Here is a 26,261-nt window from a genome sequence, read left to right as displayed (position 1 = left end):
AATCAGTAAAATTTACTAATCTTGTTAAACTTCATTGTCAATTAAATTGTACTTTTTTAACTAAATACACATAACGACCTAGTTTTTACAAACATAATATAAATTAATACATATAACTTGAGAGGAAATAAGAACGTTATAATTCAGAGATAATATTTGATACTGAAATACACATATATAGTGTTATAACTGCATTGGGATATAAGTTTAGGGTTATATTTTGTATTGGAATTTTATTTGAAATTGAATAGAAATCATGACTCAGACCAGAGCAGCAAAGCAAAAGGGTCAAACTAATGGGAGTGCTGTGGCTCACAGGAGAACTGAGGGGGGCAGTTGTCCTCTGAATCACAGCCTTTTCAAATGCACTGCTTGTTTGATGTTTGTGGAGCAATGAGGAATGGGAAATGATATTGCCAAGAGGAATGTCTTTGTGTGTGCGCACGCACGATGCAAGGAGTGTGAGGAAATCAGGCGCCAACTCAGCATTGTTATGGGCCTATATGAGAGCTTAAAGGACAGGGTGGATTCCCTCAAAGGATTTAAATTGAGGGACCCATCAAGCTCTCAGTTGCCCACATCACTGCCAGAGTTGCACTTGAACATTAAGCAACACAGCAGCAAACCCCAAGGCAGAATGCACTGGTCCCAAAGGAACTAGTTGTAAGTGACTCTATTGTCAGGGAAACGGGGAACATATTGTGCAAAAAGGATAGATGGAACAGGACCAGGGTATGTCTGCCAGGGGCAAAGGATGATGACATTGTAGAGCAGATATCATCTTTTATGGGCACAAAGGGTGATATTGTTATACACGTTGGCACTAATGATATTAAGAGTAGGAGACCGGCGGAATTACTTAACAAGTACAAGTCAATGCTGAAAAAAAGCCACGAGTTAGGGTTGAATTTGAAAGTGTCTGCAATTCTGCCCAGACACGATAGGAGGGAGAATATGAGGAGAGCCCTGTCAATCAATTCGACCCTGGAGAGATTGTGCAAGGCTCAAGGGGTAGAATTTTTCTCAGCCTAGTCTGTGCTTGTTAAGAGGAGAGACTGCTTCTACAGGGATGGGATACACTTGAATATATAGAAGTGAGACAAATATCATGTTTTTGACATGCATTACAGAACCCCAAACACACTGCATGTGGGTGAGTGGGCACAGGCCACTTCTTTGATGATTGCTGCCTTCGTGTCTGGTATAGTTACAGACTGAACCTCATGTAGCCCCACAACCAAAAATTAGCCACAGTCAGATCTGGTTATTTCTGGTTGTGGGGAAAGTACTGGAAAGTTACCCTTCCAGAAAAATTTCCCCCAAGAGCACCTTGACGTTCTGAATAATGTGCAAAGAGGTTTCATTCTGCACAAAAAGTGTAGCCTTCTCCAAGATTTGCCCTTCCCACAAAATTAGTATAATGAGGCTGATGAGCAAGGTGTAGCTGTACTATAGTAGCACGACTCTACTGGGGTGGGACAAATTTGTAGGCTATGCCCTGTTGTTTCTTTGACGAAAGATGGTCCTAGCACAATATCTGCTGTGAAGCCACATCACAGTCACTTTCTAGTCGTTGTTATTTGGTTTTTAGGAGCATTAGCAACTAAGGCCATATTGCTCTGGGGATATGTGGTGGTTATTCCCTGACCTTTCCGCATCCTCTGTATTTGGTGGTCACGGGCTCGAATACCAGTCTAATCAAGAAGTGTGTGCTTCGCACTGTGCTCCTGCCCACCTGGCTACGGAGGCACCCACTTTCTAGTCACATTGTCTGAAAGGATGAAAGGCACCTCATCAGTCCAAAGAACACTGCAGGCCATTCTTCATCCTTGTGTGTAAACCTTGTCAAGAAAGTGTACTGTAAGTCAAGCAACAGGTACTGTTGCACTTCACAAGGGGTTGCATTCCACACAGCTAATATGGGAACATCAGATGCATTTTCAATACTGTGTTGAGTGAAAGGTTTGATGAATGAGAAATGAGCATGATGTACAGATGGTTATAATATGAAAACAGCATAAATAGAACTAATATTAAACAAAACTGGGTAACATGAATAAGAATGCCCAAGCAGCCGGCGTAAAAACAAGATACCTATAGTTATCACCAACAAGTAGTGGTAAATGGAATATGATTGTTCAAATACCAAAAGTATGTAGTCTAATGCAGAAGCAAAGGCCTAGAAAAATCTGTTGAAACTGTCTGCTTCTTTAGACAGAAATGGATCTTACAGGTAACATAACAGAAAATAAATGGGAAGTACAAATTTTTTATGAAGATAAAAGAAAAACATTCATTGGATGCATAACAGAATAGATTAAAGTGCGAAATTCTGTGAAAAGGAAGGTAATAAAGTGCCATTACAGTACTTTCTAGAGGGGACCCAAGCCTCAAAGAGAGTGTTCTTTGAGAGGGATCCCTTTTCAGAGCCTATTTTTTTTATATTTTATCTACATTCTGGCAGATATTAAGTTTTTTTTGGGGGGGGAGGGGTTGCAGTAGTATTGTATTTATGAAGGGTTTATGTGTTGCAAGAAAACATGCATGCTTAATGGCAAAACTTGTCTTTTTGGCATCTTTATCCTCTTTTTGCATACTATTAAAAAGAACAGCAAAGGTTTTATTAAATTAAACTAAATACATCTTAAATCTTGAGAATTATAAAAACAATACAAATACATATATATATACACAGTTATGCCCAGTTAATTTATTAAAGTACAAATAAAATAAAATATAAGTACAAAATTCAGTAGCTTTCGGAACACATGTCCCTTTATCAACTGACAAATTTGAATACATTACAAGCAAATGTGGCACGTTACTCATGCGTCATTGTTGTAGCACGGACGTGTGCTGCGTTACGCCAGTGATCATCCATCAATAAAACGATTGTCTCTAGGATGGGATGTATACGCATGCCTTTCTGGCGATTTAATGCCTTAGGGTTGTTTATTATGTTTAGTGACTCTAGCCATAGGCGGTGGCGAAAGTGTCGCGCGTGGTCCACTATCTCAAAGTCGCGCTTGGGGTCAAGATCGTGGTTGGTAGCCCAAAAATGTTCTGCGAGCACGGACTGGTCAGTTTCGGCAAGCCGGATTGCTCTGTCGTGTTCAGTAAGGCGATCCTGGAGACGTCTCGATGTCTCACCTACGTAGCAACTGTTACAGGCCCTACAGGTGATACGGTACACTACATTGCTGCGTAAGACAGGTGTGACAGGGGTCTTCACACTGGAGACAAGTGAACGTAGGCTCTTACCGGGTAATTGCACACATCTGATGTTGTAACTTCTCAGGATCTTCGAGATACGTCCTGACACTCCTGGATAGTACGGAATGTAGGCAGACGATATGCCGACTTGCTTCGGAGGTCTTGGGTTGGAAGTAAGTTCTTCTGCCTGTAACAAGCATCTGTTAAGTACATGGGATGGATAACCGCATCTGGTTAGGTCCGCCTTCACACGGGAGATCTCGTTACGTCTAATTGTGTCGGTGCTGGAATGGCTCCAGGCCCTGGAGAATAGGGTGCGGGCAGTGCTATTGAGATGGCTTGGAGCGTGGCCGGACCCGTAGTTGGTGAATTGACCGCACCACATGGGTTTGCGGTATACTGAGGTCTCTAGACTTGGGCCTACGCGATGCACTAGCACGTCCAGAAACGGGAGCGAACCGTCCACCTCTGATTCTACGGTAAACTCGATGAAATTGGATAGAGAGTTGAGGTGTTCTAGTAGTACCGTTTCAGAACCACGTGGTATTATGGTAAAAATATCGTCGACGTATCTACACCACGTTGTAATAGGTGTAGGTGGGTTCTGGTGTATCTGCTCCTCTAGATCTTCCATGGCGATGTTAGCTACTACGGAACTGACAGGGGCACCCATAGCAGTGCCATGTACTTGTTTGTAGAGTGAGTCTTCAAAGGTGAAGATGCTGCTAGAGAGGCATAGGTTGAGGGTGGTACAGATGTCATCAGTGGATAGTGACGTCCTGGATTGGAGGCTTAAGTCGCTCTCAAGGAGCCTTCTGGCGCAGTGCACGGCCTGTTGGACGGGAATCGAGGTGAATAAAGAAACCACGTCAAATGATGCCATGACAGAGTTGTCAGGGATTGAAATGTCCTTAATGATGTTAATAAATTCACTGCTGTTTTTAACGGTGTGAGATGTATTACCTATAAGAGGCGAGAGGAGGCTCGCGATGTGTTTGGACAGTTCATACGTTGGGGCACTGCAGCAAGACACTATAGGTCTGAGAGGAATACCCGGTTTATGGATCTTTGGTAATCCGTAGAATTGCGGTAGTTGGCAGCCAGTAGCACGTAGAAGATGGTGAGTCGCGGTCGGGATCTTCTTATCTTTAAGCCATGCGTGGACAAGTTTATTAACATTTGCTTCCAGACGTTTCAAGACTTTAACGGGAGGATCAGGTAGAGGTTCATATACGTTAGGATCGAGTAATAGGGCCAAGGCTTTCTCTCGGTAGGCTGATCGGTCCAGCACAACAGTCCGGCGCCCTTTATCCGCAGGAAGTACAACGATGGAGTTGTCTTTTCTTATAGATGACAGGGCGGCACGCTGGTGGTGGTTGAGGTTTGAGTACGTTTTTCGAGTGTTGCGGAGGACTGCGGCAGTCTTGAATCGGATCTCGTTGGCAGTTTCTTCGGGAAGGTTGGTAATACTGGCTTCTATACCCATAGCGAGCTGTGTGATGGGAGGTTTCGATGGTATAACGGCGAATTTCATACCGTTTGATAAAACACTCAGCTGCTCGTTGGACAGTTGTTTGTTACTTAGATTCAAGACGAAAGAAGTCGTGTCGCCTGAACGAGTGTTCGCCTTTAAGGAGTTAGCTTCTATGCTTAAGTTTATGAACTTGCGCTGCTGGCGTAAACGGTAGGTATCCGAGGTCTGACTAGCCCGATGGCAGATGGTATGTATAAGGTTTGTAAATACGATAGGCGAGACCTTACCTTGCAGATGTTGTAACAGTCTGGACTTGTTGTAGTCAGCGTTCCTGATTTCACGGTGGAGATGGGATATCCACAAATTTAATGTGTGTAGGCTGAAGTTAAAGCAGGCACGATCCATGTGAGAGTTGTGGAACGGGGCTTTGTACCGGAATCCTTTAGGTATGATTCGATTGCTTTTGCATCTGTGTGCGAAGCGTAAATGTTGCCTGTTCCGGGCTATTGAGAGGAAGGACTTTTGTAATTGCACACAGTCGTTGTAGGTATTATGGCCATAAAGTGATCGAATAGTGACAAATGGGCCTGGAGTACTGGGGTCCATAGTTTCAAATACATATATATATATACACAGTTATGCCCAGTTAATTTATTAAAGTACAAATAAAATAAAATATAAGTACAAAATTCAGTAGCTTTCGGAACACGTGTCCCTTTATCAACTGACAAATTTGAATACATTACAAGCAAATGTGGCACGTTACTCATGCGTCATTGTTGTAGCACGGACGTGTGCTGCCTTACGCCAGTGATCATCCATCAATAAAACGGTTGTCTCTAGGATGGGATGTATACGCATGCCTTTCTGGCGATTTAATGCCTTAGGGTTGTTTATTATGTTTAGTGACTCTAGCCATAGGCGGTGGCGAAAGTGTTGCGCGTGGTCCACTATCTCAAAGTCGCGCTTGGGGTCAAGATCGTGGTTGGTAGCCCAAAAATGTTCTGCGAGCACGGACTGGTCAGTTTCGGCAAGCCGGATTGCTCTGTCGTGTTCCGTAAGGCGATCCTGGAGACGTCTCGATGTCTCACCTACGTAGCAACTGTTACAGGCCCTACAGGTGATACGGTACACTACATTGCTGCGTAAGACAGGTGTGACAGGGGTCTTCACACTGGAGACAAGTGAACGTAGGCTCTTACCGGGTAATTGCACACATCTGATGTTGTAACTTCTCAGGATCTTCGAGATACGTCCTGACACTCCTGGATAGTACGGAATGTAGGCAGACGATATGCCGACTTGCTTCGGAGGTCTTGGGTTGGAAGTAAGTTCTTCTGCCTGTAACAAGCATCTGTTAAGTACATGGGACGGATAACCGCATCTGGTTAGGTCCGCCTTCACACAGGAGATCTCGTTACGTCTAATTGTGTCGGTGCTGGAATGGCTCCAGGCCCTGGAGAATAGGGTGCGGGCAGTGCTATTGAGATGGCTTGGAGCGTGGCCGGACCCGTAGTTGGTGAATTGACCGCACCACATGGGTTTGCGGTATACTGAGGTCTCTAGACTTGGGCCTACGCGATGCACTAGCACGTCCAGAAACGGGAGCGAACCGTCCACCTCTGATTTTACGGTAAACTTGATGAAATTGGATAGAGAGTTGAGGTGTTCTAGTAGTACCGTTTCAGAACCACGTGGTATTATGGTAAAAATATCGTCGACGTATCTACACCGTATCAGTTCCGTAGTAGCTAACATCGCCATGGAAGATCTAGAGGAGCAGATACACCAGAACCCACCTACACCTATTACAACGTGGTGTAGATACGTCGACGATATTTTTACCATAATACCACGTGGTTCTGAAACGGTACTACTAGAACACCTCAACTCTCTATCCAATTTCATCAAGTTTACCGTAGAATCAGAGGTGGACGGTTCGCTCCCGTTTCTGGACGTGCTAGTGCATCGCGTAGGCCCAAGTCTAGAGACCTCAGTATACCGCAAACCCATGTGGTGCGGTCAATTCACCAACTATGGGTCCGGCCACGCTCCAAGCCATCTCAATAGCAGAACATTTTTGGGCTACCAACCACGATCTTGACCCCAAGCGCGACTTTGAGATAGTGGACCACGCGCGACACTTTCGCCACCGCCTATGGCTAGAGTCACTAAACATAATAAACAACCCTAAGGCATTAAATCGCCAGAAAGGCATGCGTATACATCCCATCCTAGAGACAACCGTTTTATTGATGGATGATCACTGGCGTAAGGCAGCACACGTCCGTGCTACAACAATGACGCATGAGTAACGTGCCACATTTGCTTGTAATGTATTCAAATTTGTCAGTTGATAAAGGGACACGTGTTCCGAAAGCTACTGAATTTTGTACTTATATTTTATTTTATTTGTACTTTAATAAATTAACTGGGCATAACTGTGTATATATATATGTATTTGAAACTATGGACCCCAGTACTCCAGGCCCATTTGTCACTAAAAACAATACAGTTATATTAACATAATAATACTGACATTGATATTGTCAGTTTATTGATGTTAGGTTAAATAAACATGACACCGATTACTGCACCAGTATAAGAAGGAAGTGGATAAACAATGTTGAATATATAAAAAAATAAATAAATAACAATTCCTTGAATTTAGTCTCTATCCTCCCTTTCCCAAAACCAAAACTCAAAAGGAAGGAGGGTTGTATTGGATGTATGCCTTCAAAAAAAAAAAAATAAATAATAAATAAATAAATAATAATAAAAAAAAAAAAATATATATATATATATATATACAAAGGGTACTAGGAAAGTTTTGCAATACAGCTTTGTTTATTTCATTTTTTTAAAGTAATTTCCTCTACATTCAATACACCTCTCCATCCTCCGAAACCAATCTTTAAACCAGTTCTGCCAAGTTTCACTAGGGAGTAAAGCACACTCGTTGTCCCAAGCCCGTAGAAGGTCCTCATCACTGGAAAACCGCCTCCCTTTTAGCTTCATTTTCACATGCGGGAACAGTGCAAAGTCGCTGGGAGCAAGGTCTGGACTGTAGGGAGGGGGCTCGAGAAGTTTCAGTCCTGTCGTGGTCAAATATTTGGTGCAGGCTTTGGCGCGGTGAGCTGGAGCATTATCGTGATGGAGGTACCAGGTGTCCATTCTTGACTTTGGCCGCAGGTTCTTCATAGATCCAATGACTTTAGGCAGGCATTGTTCAGTATACCACTTAGCTGTGACTGTCTTCTGCGTGTCCAAAACGACACGTTCCACAATTCCACTCGATTTTAAAAATACAGCTATCATTTTCTTCTTTACAGATCGGGATTTTCTGACAATTACGGGTGTGTCATCATCATCAAAGACCCAAACTTTGTTTTGAGCCTTGGTCAGCAGATCGTAATAGTACAGCCAAGTCTCGTCACCTGTCACGATGTTGTTCACATACCGAGATTGTCCCTTATCAAACTTTTTTAACATCTCCCGGCACCAAGTCACACGTCGTGTCATCTGCTCTTCAGTCAGTTGATGCGGCACCCAGAGAGAACAAAGTTTCTTCACGTGCAAATGATCTTGCAGAATCGAACGAATTGCTGGTGCATTTAGGCCCAAAGTATCCTCTATCTGTTGGTAGGTCACTCGCCTGTTTTCGTCAAGCATTTTCCTCACAGCAGTAACGTTTTCCTCCGTAACTGACGTTCGTGGCCTTCCCGACCTCTCAGAATCCTCCAGAGTGAAATTTCCCCTTTGGAATTCTCTATACCACCTGAATATCGTTGTACGATGTGGACAATCATCATCTAGTGCAAGAGTCATTTCTTCTAAGCACTGGTCTATGGTTAAACCACGCACAAAATTTCGTGACCACGATGCCATCGCAAGCACTTTACACTCTCACTACTAATGAATAACTGAGCCCATCGACTTGGTGCGGCGGCTACTATGCACCTATGAACATGTCTCAACATGCAGCAACAAGCAGCTTCCTGTGATTCATTGTTGCATCATATTGCAAAACTTTCCTAGTACCCTTTGTATATTGGTTCTGGTGATGTTCCTCCTCTCCCACCCCATATAAATAACAAATAGAAAACTGAAGTGCCAAATCTACCCATTTCCTTTGCACTCAACATATAATGCTTGATTGATAGTGATACCAAAAGAAAAAATTGTCAGTTTAGAAAGATCTGGTAGGTTTTTGGTATTTTAACAATCTTAATATTTCATTTAACACTGCTAGCCAGTAACAACTACATGGAGTGCAATTGAAAAGTTACAGAACTTTGTTTTTCATAGTACTTACCACATTTAGCAACTATTCTACAATGTCAATTTCAAAGAAACTCCTCTGCAATTTGGTATGACAATTCTGTCATTGTCGGAATTATCTGTGGAAACCCTACATTTTTGAATTGAACAATTATATTCTGTAAGTGTTCCTGAATTGTCATACTGTTGCTAAATCTTCTTTTCAGTGCAAAATGGAGTGGATAGAATCTATCCATTTATATCGAAAGAGGCAGCAAGGCAAGTTAGCAAACCCTTAGCCATAATTATGAGAGCGTCCTTGGATTCAGGAGAAGTCCCCATGGACTGGAGATGTGCAAATGTATCCCCAATTCACAAAAGGGGATCGAAGGGTGACACAAATAATTATAGACCTGTTAGTTTAACTTCTGTTCCAGGGAAAATAATGAAGTCAATCTTTAAAGATGTGATATAGGATCACCTAGACAAGACTGCAGTAATAGTTCAGACACAGCAAGGGTTTGTTAAGGGGAAGTCTTTTCTAATCAATTTGATTGAATACTACGATGTGATCACAAAGGAACTGGATGCAAAAAATAATTTTGATATCATATACTTGGATTTCAGAAAAGCTTTTGATACTGTTGCACATGCTGTACAAATTGGAGCGATAAGGCATTAAGGGCAAGTTGCTGCAATGGATAAAAAGGGATGGTTGAGTGGTAATAAATGGACACTGCTCTACGTGGACTAATGTTATTAGTGGAGTACCCCAGGGTTTGGTGCTGGGCCAATTGCTATTTTGTGTATTTATCAATGATATTGATGAAAGTATATCAGGCTTAATGTCCAAGTTTGCAGATGATACAAAGGTTGGCAGGGTTGATAATGATAGTAATGGCAGTGTGCTACTGCAACAGGATCTAGATAATTTGGGCAGATGGGCTAAGAAGTGGCAACTGAAGTTTAACCTTGACAAATGCAAAGTACTGCATATGGGTAGAAGTAATCCCAGAGAAACGTACCAACTGTGTGGTACTACATTCAGGGAGGTGGAGAATGAAAAAGACCTGGGGTAATTGTGCAGTCCGATGTGAAATTCTCTGAGCATGTCATTGAGTTTTGTCAATGATATATAGGAATTTTGCTAGCAGAGACAAGGAGGTAATTATCCCTTTGTATAAGGCAATGATCAGGCCACACCTTGAGTACTGCGTACAGGTCTGGAGGCCTCATTTTAGGACGGATGTAGAGTTGCTAGAACAAGTACAGAAAGGGCAACAAGATCGGTGAGAGGAACAAAGGGGCATGCTTACAAAGAAAGGCTTAAGTTCTGCAAGTTGCAGCATCTAGACACTAGGCACCTGTGAGGTAATCTGATTGAGGTGTATAAAGCTGTTGTTATTTGATTTTTAGGAGCATTAGCAACTAAGGCCATGTTGCTCCATAGATATGCGGTGGTCATTCCCTGACCTTTCCGCATCCTCCGTATTTGGTGGTCACGGGCTCGAACCCCAGTCTAATCAAGAAGCATGTGCTATGCATTGCTGCTCTTGCTCACCTGGCCACGGAGGCGCCCAGGTGTATAAGGCCTTGAATGGTTTGAGCAGGCTCAATGCTGAAGGGATACTTCTTCCGCTTGCTCAGATTAAGAACCTGAGGGGGGGGCATAGATTCAAATTGAGGAAAGACAGTTGTAGAATACATGTGCAGAAATTTGTTTTTTGCCACTGGGTAGTTGATTGCTGGAACAGACTTCCATCTGTTGTTGTGGAAGTTGATAGCTTAAATAAATTTAAGGCTGAACTAGACAAACATTTGGAGTGACTGGATGGGTGAAATGGGAAGGGGTTTTTTTTTTTTTTTTTGGCTGATGCTGTATAAGCTTGCTTTCTTGCATTATATGCCTCAACTAATGCTAATGCTAAATTTAGTTTTTAAAAAAGAAAAAAGTAACATGCTAGTCCAGGGAAGCCAAGGGCTGGGTACAATATGCATGTAGAGTGAGAAGGAACATTATTATGGAGAAACCAATTCTGTAACATGCCAATTCTCAGAGTGTTTTTGTCCAACATCTTCCTTTAGCTGCTATAAAATATCTTTTTATAAATATTGATTCATAATCTGTCAGTGTGAGATGAATTCCCAATGCATAATTCCACCAATGTTGAAGAACATAATTGCCATGCCCTTCACACTGGAAATAACTTGTTTGGATTCTACAGATGTGAAGACCACCACTTTGTTTTACGGCTGCATCCATAAATCCATGTTTCGTCAACTATCATGACGTGAGAAAGAAACTCTGTCTATAAAATGTTTTTTCTTGAAGGATCTGACATAACCTAATCTGCTTTTGCTCAGTCAGCAGATGAGGCATAAATTCAATGGGAATTTGTTCCATGCTCAAATATTACATCAAAATGAGATTCCTACCCTATTTGCCAAATCACAGACAATGGGGTGACTGCTTTCATTCTATTCTGCTTGAGGATACACATTGTGGATATTAAGCATTATTAACAGAAGCCATTCATTCCACATTTGAACTTAATGAAATGTTTGCAGTTCTACTCACTGTTTAGAATTAGTTGTGGCAAATGATGCAAGAAAGGAAGCTTATAAAGCAGCAGCCAATTTATTCAAACTACCCACTTCCAAAACAACAGATGGAAGTTTGTTCCAACAATTAGCCACCTGCTGGCTGCATACACCTATCCTACAACCATCCTTCCTCAACTTGAATTTAACAACTCAGCAAGACGAAAAATATCATCAATACATTTAGCTCAGAGGCCTTACAGGTGGTCTCTGGCAGGGTCCCTGTCCAGTCAATGGTATTGTTGTCAGGATTACTTTATTATACAAAAAGGATTAGGAAAACTTATATGGGTATTACTTCCTGCCCAGATGTGACCAAGGAATATTCAAAATAGATTTAAAGGAAGAAAAAGAAAATATTAGGAGAAATATTAGTAAAATGGCAGGAAAATTGGGATACGACCGAAAAAGGTCGGCAAACGCATGATTTTATTCCGTAAGTAAATATAGTGGATTTAAAGAAAAGAAATTATTTACAGTTTGGTTTAAATGCAACGTTTCTGTTGACTGGACACAGACTCGCCATGAGATTAAACCAATTGGGGCTGGTTCATAGTGGAATCTGTACATGTGGATGCTTGGAAACATTCATACATGTTATGTTGGAGTGCTGCAACTATGTAGATTATAGACAAGAGATTATTTGCCTGTTTTAATAAGTATGTTGCTGCGGCATTTAAGAATCCGGCTAGATAGTGGAGGCCCGCCTCCCCCGCGGCTGGGATGTCAACTCTCATTATTAAGACAAATGAAAGTTATATTTTAGATTTGGTTTTTCTAATGAGAGGCTAAGTGACCAAATTTTGTTTTGTTGAAATGTTGCGTTGAGTTGTTTTATTAATTAACAAATTTGAATTTTCACAAGACTAAAGTAACATTATTCCCATTATGACCAAAACCATGGATAGGCTCCAGCCTTGGGAATGGTATAGGCTAATGGAGGTTAAGTGGAATACATTTAGCTTACTCAATCCATTCAAGGCCTTAAACCCTCATTCGGATCTCTCTACAGGTGACCTAGTCTCCACATACAGCAATTTGCTGAACTGAAGCCTTTGGTAGTAAGAGCACCCTTTCATTCCTTCATTAATCTGGTTGCCCTTCTCTGCACCCATTCCAGCAGATCTAGATCCTTCCTAAAATGAAGCCCCCCAGACCTGTATACAGTAATCAAGATGCAGCCTAACACTGGCCTTGTACAAAGAGATAATCAGTTTATCCCTGATAGCAAAGCTTCTGTATATCATTGACAAAACTGCATGAGCTGTCATGGCAGCCTGTCTACACAGAAAACTTCATATCTGACTGCACAATTACCCCCAGTCATTTTCATTTTCCACTACCCCCCAAGAGTAGTAACCATACAGTTGGTATGCTAATCTCGGATTACTGCTACACACATGTAGTACCTTGCATTTGTCAACGTTAAACTTCAACTGCCATTTCTCAGACCATCAACCTAATTTTCCTAGATCTTGTTGCAGCAGTTCACCCTGTTTACTATCATTAACCACCCTGCCAACCTTTGTATCATCTGCAAACTTAGACATTAAGCCTGATATACGCTCATCGATATCATTAATAAATATTGAAAAACAACAATGGGCCCCAGCAATGAACTCTGGGGGTGGGGGGGCTTCACTGATAATATTAATCCACAAAGAGCAGTGCCCATTGACAGCCACTCTGTATTCTCCATCATCCTTTTAACCATAGCAGTAACTTGCCCTTAATGCCACATTGCTCCAGTTTGTACAGCAGTCTTTTATATAAAAGAGTATCCAAAGCCTTCCTGAAATTCAAGTATATGATGTCAAAATTATTTTTTGCATGCAATTCCTTAGTCACTGCATCATAGTATCCAATTAGATTGGTGAAAAAAAAGACTGCCTTTTAACAAAACCATGCTGTGACTAGAGTATAACTGCATTGCTGTCTAAATGGTCCTACATTATTCAATTATTTTCCTGGGAACAGACATTAAACTAATAGGTCTGTTTCCTCTATTTTCTCTCCAAAAGCAGTACCATTAGATTTCTGTTGCAATTTTAGTCTTATTGAAACAGACCTTTATGTGCACATGTTTATTTTTAAAGTCAATAACTTTCTGAAAAATAGAAATTACAGATGTCACTATATACAATTTTTTTAACAATAGGTCACTTCTGTCAAATCCAAGTGGTTTTTAAATAACTATCAAGAGATTTAGCAAACTGCATTCTAAGACCACTTAACAGAAATTTTTTTCTAATTATGGCAAGTGTCACCTTTCAGCCAGTCAGGAAACTTATTGTTCATACTTCGTATGTCACCATATTAACATAACACAAGGACTGTCCCTATTTATAATCCAAAATAATTAATGTTACCTCTTTCTGTAAATGCACCATCAGCCCTATCCTGAATTCTTTGGAAAAGTTCTCCACCTTCCATGCTACAAACAGATAAAAGAGGTATAAAACTACATGGGAATGATTTCAAATGCCAAACCTACACACAATAAATCTAAATAGTAAAATTCAAAGACAATAATCTCTTTTTTAACAATAATACTCAGAGCTGTAGGGTTTACAGTATATAAATCTGCCACAAAAATATGAGAAAATTAACAATAAACCTGACACACGACTCATCAAAAATAATTTTTATGTCAGCCATTTAAGACGTAGAAAAAATTCTGTTAAATTAGAACCATCTATACATTACACAACAATTTTATAATACCCCAATAATACTTTACTACTATTACTGGCAACTGACAAAATGAAGCAAAGTTTACCCATCACCATCCACAAAAATGCTTTGTAGCAACAGTTATGATTCTCCTCCCTAGGGCTATTATCATGTAACAAATCTCATGCAGCTGTTCCTATATGACATTTCATTTCACTCTAATGTTTATTCTGAGTTGTGTAATACAAGAGGCAACTCATTGTGAACGGGTCTATAAACCATCAGAATGCAACAGGTTACAGGCAGTAACCTGTTGATTTCTTTTTAAAATTATGGCAGTAGTCTCCATAATTTTAAAAAGAAATCTTAAACATTCATAGCCTATTCATCTAAGGAAAAATATATTATATCAACTAATCCCATTAACCTTAAGATTTTTCTGAGTTACAAATAACTCAATACAGGTTGCAAACCAACCCTTCATATATATATCCTCAAAACCTAGCATGAGTGACTACACTTTTTAGCAAACACGTTTAAATATCACAGTACCTTCTTACAGCATTCTTTGGAGATCTGGCTTTTTTATAGTAAATATAGCAGAGATAAAAATGAATTGATCAACTTAGGGGCTAAGTATTTGTTTAGCAGTAGAATTAACTTATAAATGCATTAAATAAGCACCAATTTTTTGATAAAAGGAAGAAATATATGTCATATGCTTGTACCAGAAAAGGCTAGTCAGAGTAGTTTCCAGTAAAGATATATAGTAGCAGTAGTAGTAGTAGTAGTAGAGGCAAAAAAAAAAAAAAAAAAAAAAAAAAAAAATCAGCCAAAAAAAAAACAAAAAAACCATTTCACACATTCATTCCCTCTAAAAGTTAGTCCAGTTCATCCTTGAATTTATTTAAGCTATTACCAGATGGAAGTTTGTTCCAGCAATCAACTATCAGCTGGCTAAAGGCAACTTTACACACATCTATTCTAGAACTGTCTTCCCTCAATTTGAATTTATGCACCCTCAGAATCGTAACCTCAGCAAGAGGAAGAATCCCATTAGAATCGGGCCTGCTCAACCCATTCAAGGCCTTATACACCTCAATCAGATCCACTCACACATGCCTAGACTCCAGACGCGCAATTTGCAGAACTTAAGCCTTTCCTGATGACGGATCCCTTCGTTCCCCTCACCAATCTTGTTGCCCTTCTCTGTACTCACTCAAGCAACTCTACATCCTAAAATGAGTTCTCCAGACCTGCACAGAGTACTCAAAATGTGGCCTGAACATTGCCTTATACAAAGGGATAATTACCTTGTTTTCCCTAATAGCAAAATTCCTGTATATCATTGACAATACCACATGACCTGCTCTGGTAGCCTGTCTGCACTGCTCAGAAAACTTACATATCTAACTGCACAATTACTCCAAAGTCTTTTTCATTCTCTACCACCCTAAGTATAGTACCATACAGTTACTTCTACCCATATGCAGTACCTTGCATTTGTCAACGTTAAACTTCAGTTGCCACTTCTCAGTCCATCCGCCCAACTTTTCTAGATCCTGTTGCAGCCACATACCATTACTACTGTCATTAACAACCCTGCCAACCTTTGTATCATCTGAAAATATGGACATTAAGAAAGATATACCTTCATCAATATCATTGATAAATATACAAAAGAAAAGTGGGCCCAATATCGAACCCTGGGGGATTCCACTAATAACATTAGTCCACGAAAAACAGTGTCCATTGATTAGCACTCTGTCTTCTCCCTCTCAATCCAAGTATATGACATCAAAATTATTTTTTGCATCTATTTCCTTTGGAACCACATCATAGTATCCAATCAAATTTGTCAGACAAAGACTTTCCCTTAACAAATGCATGCTGTGTCTGAATTATTACTGCAATCTTGTCTAGATGATCCTGCAATGCAACTTTAACCAGTGACTCCATTATTTTTCCAGGAACAGAAGTTAAACTAACAGGTCTGTACATCTCCAGTCCGTGGGGACTTTCCCCTGAGTCCAAGGATGCTCTCATAATTATGTATTTTACAAATGCTGTTGAATATAAGGGTGTAGGAGCAGCATGCTTTGTTATTTTGTAATAAATGAGAGAGAGAGAGAGAGAGAGAGAGAGAGAGAGAGAGAGAGAGCAAGAGCGGGCGGGGCGAGAGAGAGAGAGAGAGAGAGAGAGAGAGAGAGAGAGAGAGAGAGAGAGCAAGAGCGGGCGAGAGAGAGAGAGAGAGCTTGTTGTTTTGGTTTTTAGGAGCATTAGCAACTAAGGCCATATTGCTCCGGGAATATGCGGTGGTCATTCCCTTGACCTTTCCGCATCCTCCGTATTTGGTGGTGACGGGCTCGAACCCCGGTCTAATCAAGAAGCGTGTGCTACGCACTGCTGCTCCTTCCCACCTGGCTACGGAGATGCCGAGAGAGGGAGAGAGAAGACTGAGTTTTAGAAGGACTGAGGTTTTCTTCTCCCCTTTTTCTACTTTCCTAAATGTAGATACACTTTTAGCTAGCATGGTTTTTTGAAGTGATTTCTTATGGTTTTCACAGAGTAAACAGTTTATAGGCATAATATGAGAGGGTGAGAAGTTTCTAGCCTTTCACAGAAGGAATGCAAGAAAGTTGTGAAACCCATTTATTTTTCAACATAGTCCCCACCTAAGTCAACACACTTTCTGGGTTTTTTTTTGATTTGGTAGTTGTTGGCGCATCGGCTTCTGTGGCCATATTGCACCTCCCAAGGTTTTTGCAGTTCTTTGATCCAAGCCCGAGGCGGGAATCGAACCCGCAACCTTTGGGTTGCCGGGCAGGTACTTTACCCACTCGGCTAGCCCGGTCGGCTCACACTTTCTGGAGTAATCCACTAGTTTGTTAACTACATCCATCACAGCATTGTCACTGTTGAATTTCTGTCCTTTGAAGTCCTTCCTGAGATTTGGAAATAGAAAACAGTCTGATGGAACTAAATCACAGCAGGGCAGATGCTCTAATTTAGATAGTCTGAATCTACAGTCACACAGTTGTCTGAGTCAAAAACACTTTGTGTACCAGTGCATTGTCTTAATGCAAGATGACTCCTTTGGCCAATTTCTCATGCCTCTTGAGGTTCCATTCCTTGTGTAAATGTCTTAGTAGGTCTTCGTGAATTTCTTTTGGTGAACGTTTACCGAGCGAGCAGTGCTAGAGTCCAGTGTCGGGAAACTAATTTTCCATGTAAGTTATCTGTCGTTTCTTGTCGTTCTCACATTGGTTTTCTTTACCTTAGCCCAGTCGCCATTATTCACCTTCCACACTTGAAAGCCCTCTGTAATGAGAGTGTTGAAGTTGTCACAACATACAAAGTTTTTAATTTTCACATGAAAAGTGATTTTTAAGCCTATTTCAATGTAAAAAAGAATAAGAACAAGTAACTATTTGCTAACCTAATATGTAATTCATGCAACATAAAAGTATGTGAAAATGAAAAAAAAAAAAAAAAAAAAGGATTGTGATTCAAACAGATATACAAGGTCTGTTCAAGAAGTATGCAGACTGCTGTACTGTAGCAATCCACAATATGACAAAACACAAACTTATGAAGTAGGCAACTTAATCCCTTTTGAAATAGTGTCCTATCAGAGACACACTTAGCCAGCGCCTCCGTAGCCAGGTGGGCAGGAGCAGCAGTGTGTAGCATACGCTTCCTAATTAGACCGGGGTTCTAGCCCGTGACCACCAAATACGAAGGATGCGGAAAGGTCAGGGAATGACCACCACATATCCCCAGAGCAATATGGCCTTAATTGCTAATGCTCCTAAAAACTAAATAACAAACAAACACACTTAGCTCAATAATTTTCCACTCCTGAAAAACTGAGTTCAGAGTTTCCAAAAGGTGGGCCACTGCATTACTCATTTCTGTTTGTATGTCATCAAATCTACAAGCTTTCAGGGGTGTGCACATATTTTCAGTCTAGGAAAAATAAAGTCATATGGTTTCTCAGAACTTCAAAGTAAACTTCTTTATTGTTTGTCCCTCTGGAACATATTTGTGGAGGATAATATCCCCAATCAAAAATGCTGCAACATGGCCTGTTTTTGCTGCACACTTAAACACAATTTTTTGTCATTGATATTCTAAATATCATTGACGAAATTGTCATTTTGTCAATGTGACAAAATCATTGACAAAACAAATCAAAAATATTGGAGGGGGGGGAGAGTCTTCCAGTGGGACAACTGCCGTTTGGTTTTATGATTATACCCGTAAATCCACGATTTTTATTTCCAGTTATGATGCATTTCAAAAATGCCTTGTCATTAGTTGCAAATTCAAACAAATGGGAAGTGAACTGCAAACTGCAGCATGCACTATGCAGAAATGAGCTTCATGTTCAAAGTTTTTGTTAAAACGGAATGACATAATCCAACGGAGATACTAGTTATTTCTTTAGCAATTTCACAAACAAAGGTGCCAGTCAAAAACTTGTGTAGTATGTGCAGATTCTGCTTATTTAGAATCCTCATATATTATTTTAAGATCAAATGTTTCGTATGGGTTTTTTCCAATTTTAAAGCAAAATTTAACACAGCACACTAACATTATTTAGGGTGCTCGACCATTTTTTAAAATATGAGATATGAAAAAGGGTTTGTTATCATCTGACAATAACAGATTGGCATAAATCAGTGAACCGCTTACAGCATGGAAGTAAGGATGAAATGTCTAAACACATCATGCTCTGTTGTCTCAACCTTAAATGAGCACAATCAAGATACTTTTTGAACAGATTTCATATAAAATAACATTCAAAAAACAAATAAAGTTTCAAATTATATATGCTTTAAATATTTCTACAATAATAAAAAAAAATACTGTCAAACTAGTTTTAATTTTCCTTTTATTTCGTATGGAATCTGTCAATTTTTGTTCGGAAGTAATTTTTGCCCTCTTCTGCAAATTATATTAATACTGTATTATGCCTTTTACTTTGTATACTGGTACAAACATTTCTGGACACACTTCCTTTGCAAACCTAGAGAAAAATTTTTAACAGTGTTTGGATCTTCTATGTGTGAGAGTGCTTCGGGGATTAAAGAAGTCTTATTTCTTTTAATGGCAGTAAAAGCTTCATCCCTGTAAAAACTGATACTAATTACTAACACTCTTTACACAACAATAAAATCATTTATTCTTCAACAATATGTTAGAGCATCTTTACCATAGTCTCGTTCACTTGGACAAGTGGTTCTTGTCCTCTGAAAAAGATTCTGTTATTGTAATGCAAATCAGTCTGTGAACACACTTGGCACAATATGATTTAAGTCACTGATGCACCTAAACCCTATAACAACAGTTCCAAGAGCACTCTCACTTTTCTTTTCTCTTTTCACTCATTCAAACCACATGACAAAAAACTCTTCTACAAGTTATGCTCTACTAAAATGATAACCAAGAATGAATAACCATAACAGCAACATGTTTGTTACTGCCAAAACTGCGACTAAACCAAAACCTTTGGTTTAGTCGCAAAACTTCTAACCTCATAAAAATAAATAAATTTTATTTTTATACTCTCTGGGATGATCACAGCAACATACAATTCCAGCTGTTTACAACATTGTAGAGATGTACGTATATTGGACAAAGATGTACGTATATTGGACAAATGGTATCAGTATGAATGTATATATCACTGGATGTAGATTAAGTGAGTGTTAGGTGTATATTGATATGATCAATTTGGCACGTTTTACACTGTAATACTGTAATTAACAAATTTATTTATAAATGACCCTGGTAAATCACTCTTATCTAAAACATTTTTTTTTCGACATCAGCATGTTCTGGAGGCAACTAGAGGGAGTAATACTCTTGATTTGATTATCAGTAGGGATTCTTCATGCATTAAGAATCTGCAGATAAAGGAACCACTAGGTGGCAGTGAATTTCAGTGTGCTGAAGTGGGATTTACTCAAACAGGTAACTACCATCAGGGGTAATGGGAAGGGTTATTGCTTTCATAAAGGCGACTACGATGGTCTGAGACAGTATTTAAATTCTATTCAGTGGGACCAACTGAATGTTACTAATAGCAAATTCAAAATGGGAAGCATTCAAAGAAGTTATCTTGGAAGCTACTAGGCTTTACATACCAACTAAGAAATATTGTTCAAGGTTTAGGCCTGAATGGATGTCACATGAACTAAGGAGACACGTGGCAGAGAAGAAAAATGCATGGGATACATATAAATTAACACATGGCACAGAAGCCTATGATAGATATAAGCTGGTCTGTAACCAAGTCACAAAGGAGGTTAGGCAGGCAAAGGCAGATTATGAGAAATCTTTGGCAAAGGATGCAAAGAAAAACAGCAAAGAGTTCTTTACTTATATAAACTCTGGAAGGAAGGGGATGAATCAGATTGGTCCATTTGATATCGATGGTTCTCAACTGTTGATGATCCTGCTCAGGTAGCTAACAAACTAAATGGATATTTTGCATCGACATTCACACGAGGAGTTATTCAGCAAGGGGAATGTCAGAGGTGTATTCAACTCTGGCAGTAAGCTAGATAATCTTGAAATAACTGAGAGTAAAGTGCAGGAGAAATTGTTGAAGATAAACACAAGAAAGGTACCTGGGGTGGATGGGATCTATCTAGTTATATTAAAGGAGGCAGCAAAGAAAGTAAGCAAACCCTTAGCCACAATTATGAGAGCTTATGTTGGACTCAGGGGAGGTACCCATAGACGGGAAATGTGCAAATGTGACCCCAATTCACAAAGGAGGATGAAAGGCTGACACGAGTAATTATAGACCTGTGAGTTTAACTTCTGTTCCAGGAAAATTAATGGAGGCACTGGTTAAAGAACCACTGCAGGATCATCTAGACAAGACTTCAGTTATAGCTCGGACACAGCATGGTTTTGTTAAGGGGAAGTCTTGCATGACCAATTTGATTGAATACTATGATGCAGTTAGTTATTTGTTATTTGGTTTTTAGGAGCATTAGCAACTAAGGCCATATTGCTCCAGGATATGCAGTGGTCTTTCCTGACCTTTCCGCATCTTCCGTATTTGGTGGTGATGGGCTCGAACCCCGGTCTAATCAAGAAGCGTGTGTTATGCACTGCTGCTCCTTCCCACCTGGCTACGGAGGCTCCTATGATACAGTCACAAAAGAGCTGGATGCAGGGAATAACTTTGATATTACATACTTGGATCTTAGAAAGGCTTTGGATACTGTTGCACATGGAAGACTGCTGCACAAATTGGAACAGTGTGGCATTGGAGGCAAATTGCTGCTATGGATAAAGGGTTGGTTGAGGGAGAGAAGAGAGCGTGGTAATCAATGGACATTGCTCATCGTGGACTAATGTTATTAGTGGAGTCCCTCAGGGTTCAGTGTTGGGTCCACTATTGTTTTCTGTATTTATAAATAATACTGATGATGTTATATCAAGCTTAATGTCCAAGTTTGCAGACGATACAAAGGTTGGCAGAGTTGTTAAGGACACTACTGATGCTATGCTGCTGCAACAGGATCTGGAAAGATTGAGCAGATGGGCTGAGAGGTGACAAATGTAAAGTACTACATATGGGAAAGAGCAACCGCAGAGCAACGTATCAACTCTGTGGTACTAAACCGACAGTGGTAGAGAATGAAAAGGACCTGGGGCTAATTGTGCAGGCAGATGCTCATCGTGGACTAATGTTATTAGTGGAGTCCCTCAGGGTTCAGTGTTGGGTCCACTATTGTTTTCTGTATTTATAAATAATACTGATGATGTTATATCAAGCTTAATGTCCAAGTTTGCAGACGATACAAAGGTTGGCAGAGTTGTTAAGGACACTACTGATGCTATGCTGCTGCAACAGGATCTGGAAAGATTGAGCAGATGGGCTGAGAGGTGACAAATGTAAAGTACTACATATGGGAAAGAGCAACCCCAGAGCAACGTATCAACTCTGTGGTACTAAACCGACAGTGGTAGAGAATGAAAAGGACCTGGGGCTAATTGTGCAGGCAGATATGCAGTTCTCTGAGCAGTGCAGATGGGCTGCAAGAGTAGCTCTTGGTGTCTTGTCACAGGAATTTTACTAGTAGGAATAAGGTGGTGATTATTCCCTTGTATAAGGCAATGGTTAGGCCACACCTTGAGTACTGTATACAGGTCTGGAGGCCTCATTTCAAGAAGGATGTAGAGCTGCTGGAACAAGTACAGAGAAGGGCAACAAGATTAGTGAATGGAACAAGGGTTGCTCTTATGAAGAAAGGCTTAAGTTTTGGAAATTACAGTGTCTGGAGACTAGGCACCGGTGCGGTGATCTGATAGAGGTGTATAAAACCTTGAATGGTTTGAGCATGCTCAATGCCGATGGGAATCTTCCTCTTGCTCAGAATAATCACCTGAGAGGGCATAAATTCAAATTGAGGAAAGACAGATGTAGGATAGATGTGCGGAAATTTACCTTTAGCCAGCAGGTGGTTGGTTGGTGGAACAGACTTCCATCCCTTGTTGTGGAAGCTGATAGCCTAAATAAATTTAAGGCTCAGCTGGACAGGTATTTCGAACGAACGGAGGGGTGAAATGGGATGGTTTTTTTTTTTTTTTCGGTTTTTTTTGGCTGATGCTGCATAAGCTTGCTTTCTTGCATCATATGCCTCTGCTAATGCTAATTTATCAGCAGCCACAAAATAAATAAAGCTTAGAGCCAATAAGTATAGCATTTCCCCCCACCCTTTAAATATTATGCGTTTTAGACTGACAGTCATTTAGAAATAATCTATTTATGAACAACAAAATAGTCATCATCAAAATGTAGAAAACTTAGTGTTGTCAAGCAAAAAGTTGTCCTTAGTCCAACATTCTGCTAGTGTGTTCCAGTAGACACAAAAAAAAAAAAAAAACTCACACGCAAATTTCATTGCAGATCCCCTGTTGATGTAATTTTTGTTATTAGGCATAGCAATGCGTCTGTAACATTTTATTCATGTATGGTCAAATTTCAAGGTTATTGCTTAGTAAAGCATAGTTTGCTTTACTTTCACTACTATTTTATGCACTTTTGATATTTTCAAAGTGTCTATTACACGTATTCTGCAGTCAATTTTGTCTGTTTGTTGAACACAAAAAAAAAAAAAAAAAAACCCCAAAGATTCCAGGAGAAAAAATCTCTGTAGTGCAAAAAATTGCACTACCTCCATAGCAGTTCAATATTTGGTAGTAGCAGTAGTTCACTTAATAGTAGTAGTAGTCGTGTCTTAAATAGTTCACTACTACGGACAAAATATTGTGAATATATCATTGGCAGTTCTATATTAAAAATCAGCTTACTCAATCCATTCAAGACTTTAAACATCTCAAACAGATCTCTCCGCAGATGCTCAGTCTCGAGATGCTGCAATTTGCAGAACTGAAGCCCTTCTAAGTACGAGCACCCTTTTTGTTCCATTCACAGTGTGGTTGCGATGCTATGTACCTGTTCCAGCAGATCTACATCCTTCCTAAAGTGAGGCCTCCAGACCTCTATACAGCACTCAAGATGCAGCCCTTATACAAAGGGATAATGAGTTCCTTATCCATGCTAGCAAAGTTTCTAAATATCATTGACAAAACCATGTGGCAGCATGTCTGCATTGCTCAGAGAATTTCATGTCTAACTGCACAATTACCCACAGGTCTTTTTTCATTCTCCACTACCCTGAGTGTAGTACCACACTATTCATAAGTTACACTGGGATTACTGATACCCACATGCAGTACCTTGTATTTGTCGACATTAAACTTCAACTGCAATTTCTCAGCTGATCTGATCCAATTTTCCTAGATCTTGTTGCAATAGCTCACCCTGATTACTACCATTAATTACCCTCCCAACCTTGTTATCATCTGCAAACGTAGACATTCAGCCTGATATACATTCATCAATATCATTGATAAATACTGAAAACAATGGGCCCAGCATTGAACCCTGGGGAACTCCACTAATAATTAGTCCATGAAGAGCAGTGCCCATTACTAGCTACTCTCTATCTTCTTCCTCCACTTAACCATCCCTTTATCCATGGCAGTAAGCTGCCCTTAACGGAATCCAAGTATATGATGTCAGAATTATTTTTTGCATTTAGTTCCTTGGTCATTGCATCATAGTAACCTATCAGATTGATTAGACAAGACCACCCCTTAACAAATCCATACTGTGATTGCAGTATAACTGCATGTCTGCTCAGATGGTCCTGCATTACTTCTTTAACCAGTGATTCCATTATTTTCCCTGGAACAGACATTAAGTTAACAGGTCTGTAATTACTCGTGTCACCCTTTATTCCCCCCCCCCCTTTATACATTGGGTATATTCACACATCTCCAGTCCATAGGGACTTGCCCTGAATCTAAAGCTGCTCTCATAATTAAGACTAAGGGTATGCTTACCTCCTGTGCTACCTCTCTTAATATAACTGGATAGATTCCATCCACCCCAGGTGTTTTTTTATTCCCATATTCAACAATTTCTCTCCCACTTTCCTTTCAGTTATCAAAAACTCATTTAGCTCCCCGTTAGAGTTTGATAAACTTCTGGCATCCCCTTTCCTAAAGAATTCCTCATCTGTGAATGTTGATGCAAAATACGTATTCAGTTTGTCTGCAACCTGAGCAAGGTCATCAACGGGTAACTTATAGATATCAAGTAGCCCAATGTGATTCAATCCCTTCCTTCTACTGCTAATATAAGCATAGAAATCTTTACTGCTTTTCTTTGCATTCTTTGCCAGAGACTTCTCATAATCTGCCTTAGCTTGCCTAACCTTTGTGGCTTGATTACAGACTAATTTATATGCATCCCATGCACTTTTCTTCTCTGCCACATGCCTCAATAGTTCATCTGATCCTCAATGGTCCTTGAGGTTGTCACAGACATTCTCTCAGATATGCCAGACAAGCTATACTTGCTACCTGGGAGTCTAAAACGCTGATGGAACTGATATTCGGGTGACACTCAAGTCAAGAAGACCCAATTCCGGTGAAGTCCAGACGGTCTGTGACAGCCAGATTGCACCTTCATGATGGTGGGACTGTTAGTAATACTGGGTATAACCTCCTTGCACAAGTACATGGTGGGTGACCACCCAGGTGCGAACCAACGTAAGCAGGGGTCAAGGTGTGGCGGCCACACCACATGGAGGAATGCCGCCCCTCTATGTTACCAGGCAGTACTAGGTGGTAGATGACTCTCATCAACTGGTGAAATACCACCACTTTGCTTATTGGAGGCTTGAAGTAGTGGAACCCATGTTTAGTCTCTTGAGCTAAGTTCCGGTCAATCCTTCCCAATCTCTTCCATCATGCAGTATGACTGATGACTTTTGAGGTTATGATGAACATCATGGCGAGATCCAATATTCCTTACATTTCGAGGGTACAGCTCTAAAACGGTGTTTGCAGGCTGGCCGCTAGTTAGTACACTGGACCGAACCTATTGGTAACTCTCTAGGAGGCTTCCGGATCAGCTAGTGTATAATCTTGCTACCTCTACTCTGCCAGATAGTGACTGGAGAGAGTCCGAGTAGTGTGTATGTGGGGAGCATTGTCGAGGCCACGTTATGTCAAAGATCTGGGTATATGATTACCACGTGTATGCCATATCGAAAAATTTCATTACTTCATATAGCATGACCCACCCACTTTTTCTTACTATTGAGTACACAATGAATTGTCAAACTAATAGAGCAGCAAGCTTATCTGTGAAAAGATCTAAACCTCCCAAGCCACTTCCTAATTCATTTCACAAATATACGTGGTCTCAATTCTAATCTCAACGATGTCCATTTCCACTTGCAGTCTGCCAAACCCCATGTACTTTTTCTGACAGAATCTCAGTTATCGGTTGATTCAACTACTGCTCATCTCAGATGCCGAAATTATTCGCTGTATGATTCCTTTCGCCTGAAAGGTGGTACTTGTGCATATGTCTGTTCTGATATTCCCTGTCAGAGACTTGGCAATTTGGAATCTCCTCTCTTTGATCTTCTCTGGC

At 40.3% G+C, this 26,261-nt stretch overlaps 1 protein-coding gene across 2 annotated transcripts in view; it reads right to left on the bottom strand.

Moving 5' to 3' along the window:
• Positions 1-26,261, bottom strand: part of LOC150086870 (MAP kinase-activated protein kinase 2-like) — a 197,501-nt gene that overhangs the window by 127,396 nt on the left and 43,844 nt on the right. For both annotated transcript variants that reach the window (XM_090371638.1, XM_090371637.1), the window contains exon 3: positions 13,918-13,982. In XM_090371638.1, the coding sequence (XP_090227764.1) occupies positions 13,918-13,982 (65 nt within the window). The remainder of the gene's footprint in view (positions 1-13,917; positions 13,983-26,261) is intronic.

The sequence above is a fragment of the Mastigoproctus giganteus genome, chromosome 4, assembly GCF_048544385.1.
Source record: "Mastigoproctus giganteus isolate SK-2022 chromosome 4, ASM4854438v1, whole genome shotgun sequence".
Taxonomy (NCBI): domain Eukaryota; kingdom Metazoa; phylum Arthropoda; class Arachnida; order Uropygi; family Thelyphonidae; genus Mastigoproctus; species Mastigoproctus giganteus.
The sequence above is the reverse complement of the archived record's forward strand: the minus strand, read 5'-3'. Positions and strand labels throughout refer to the sequence as shown.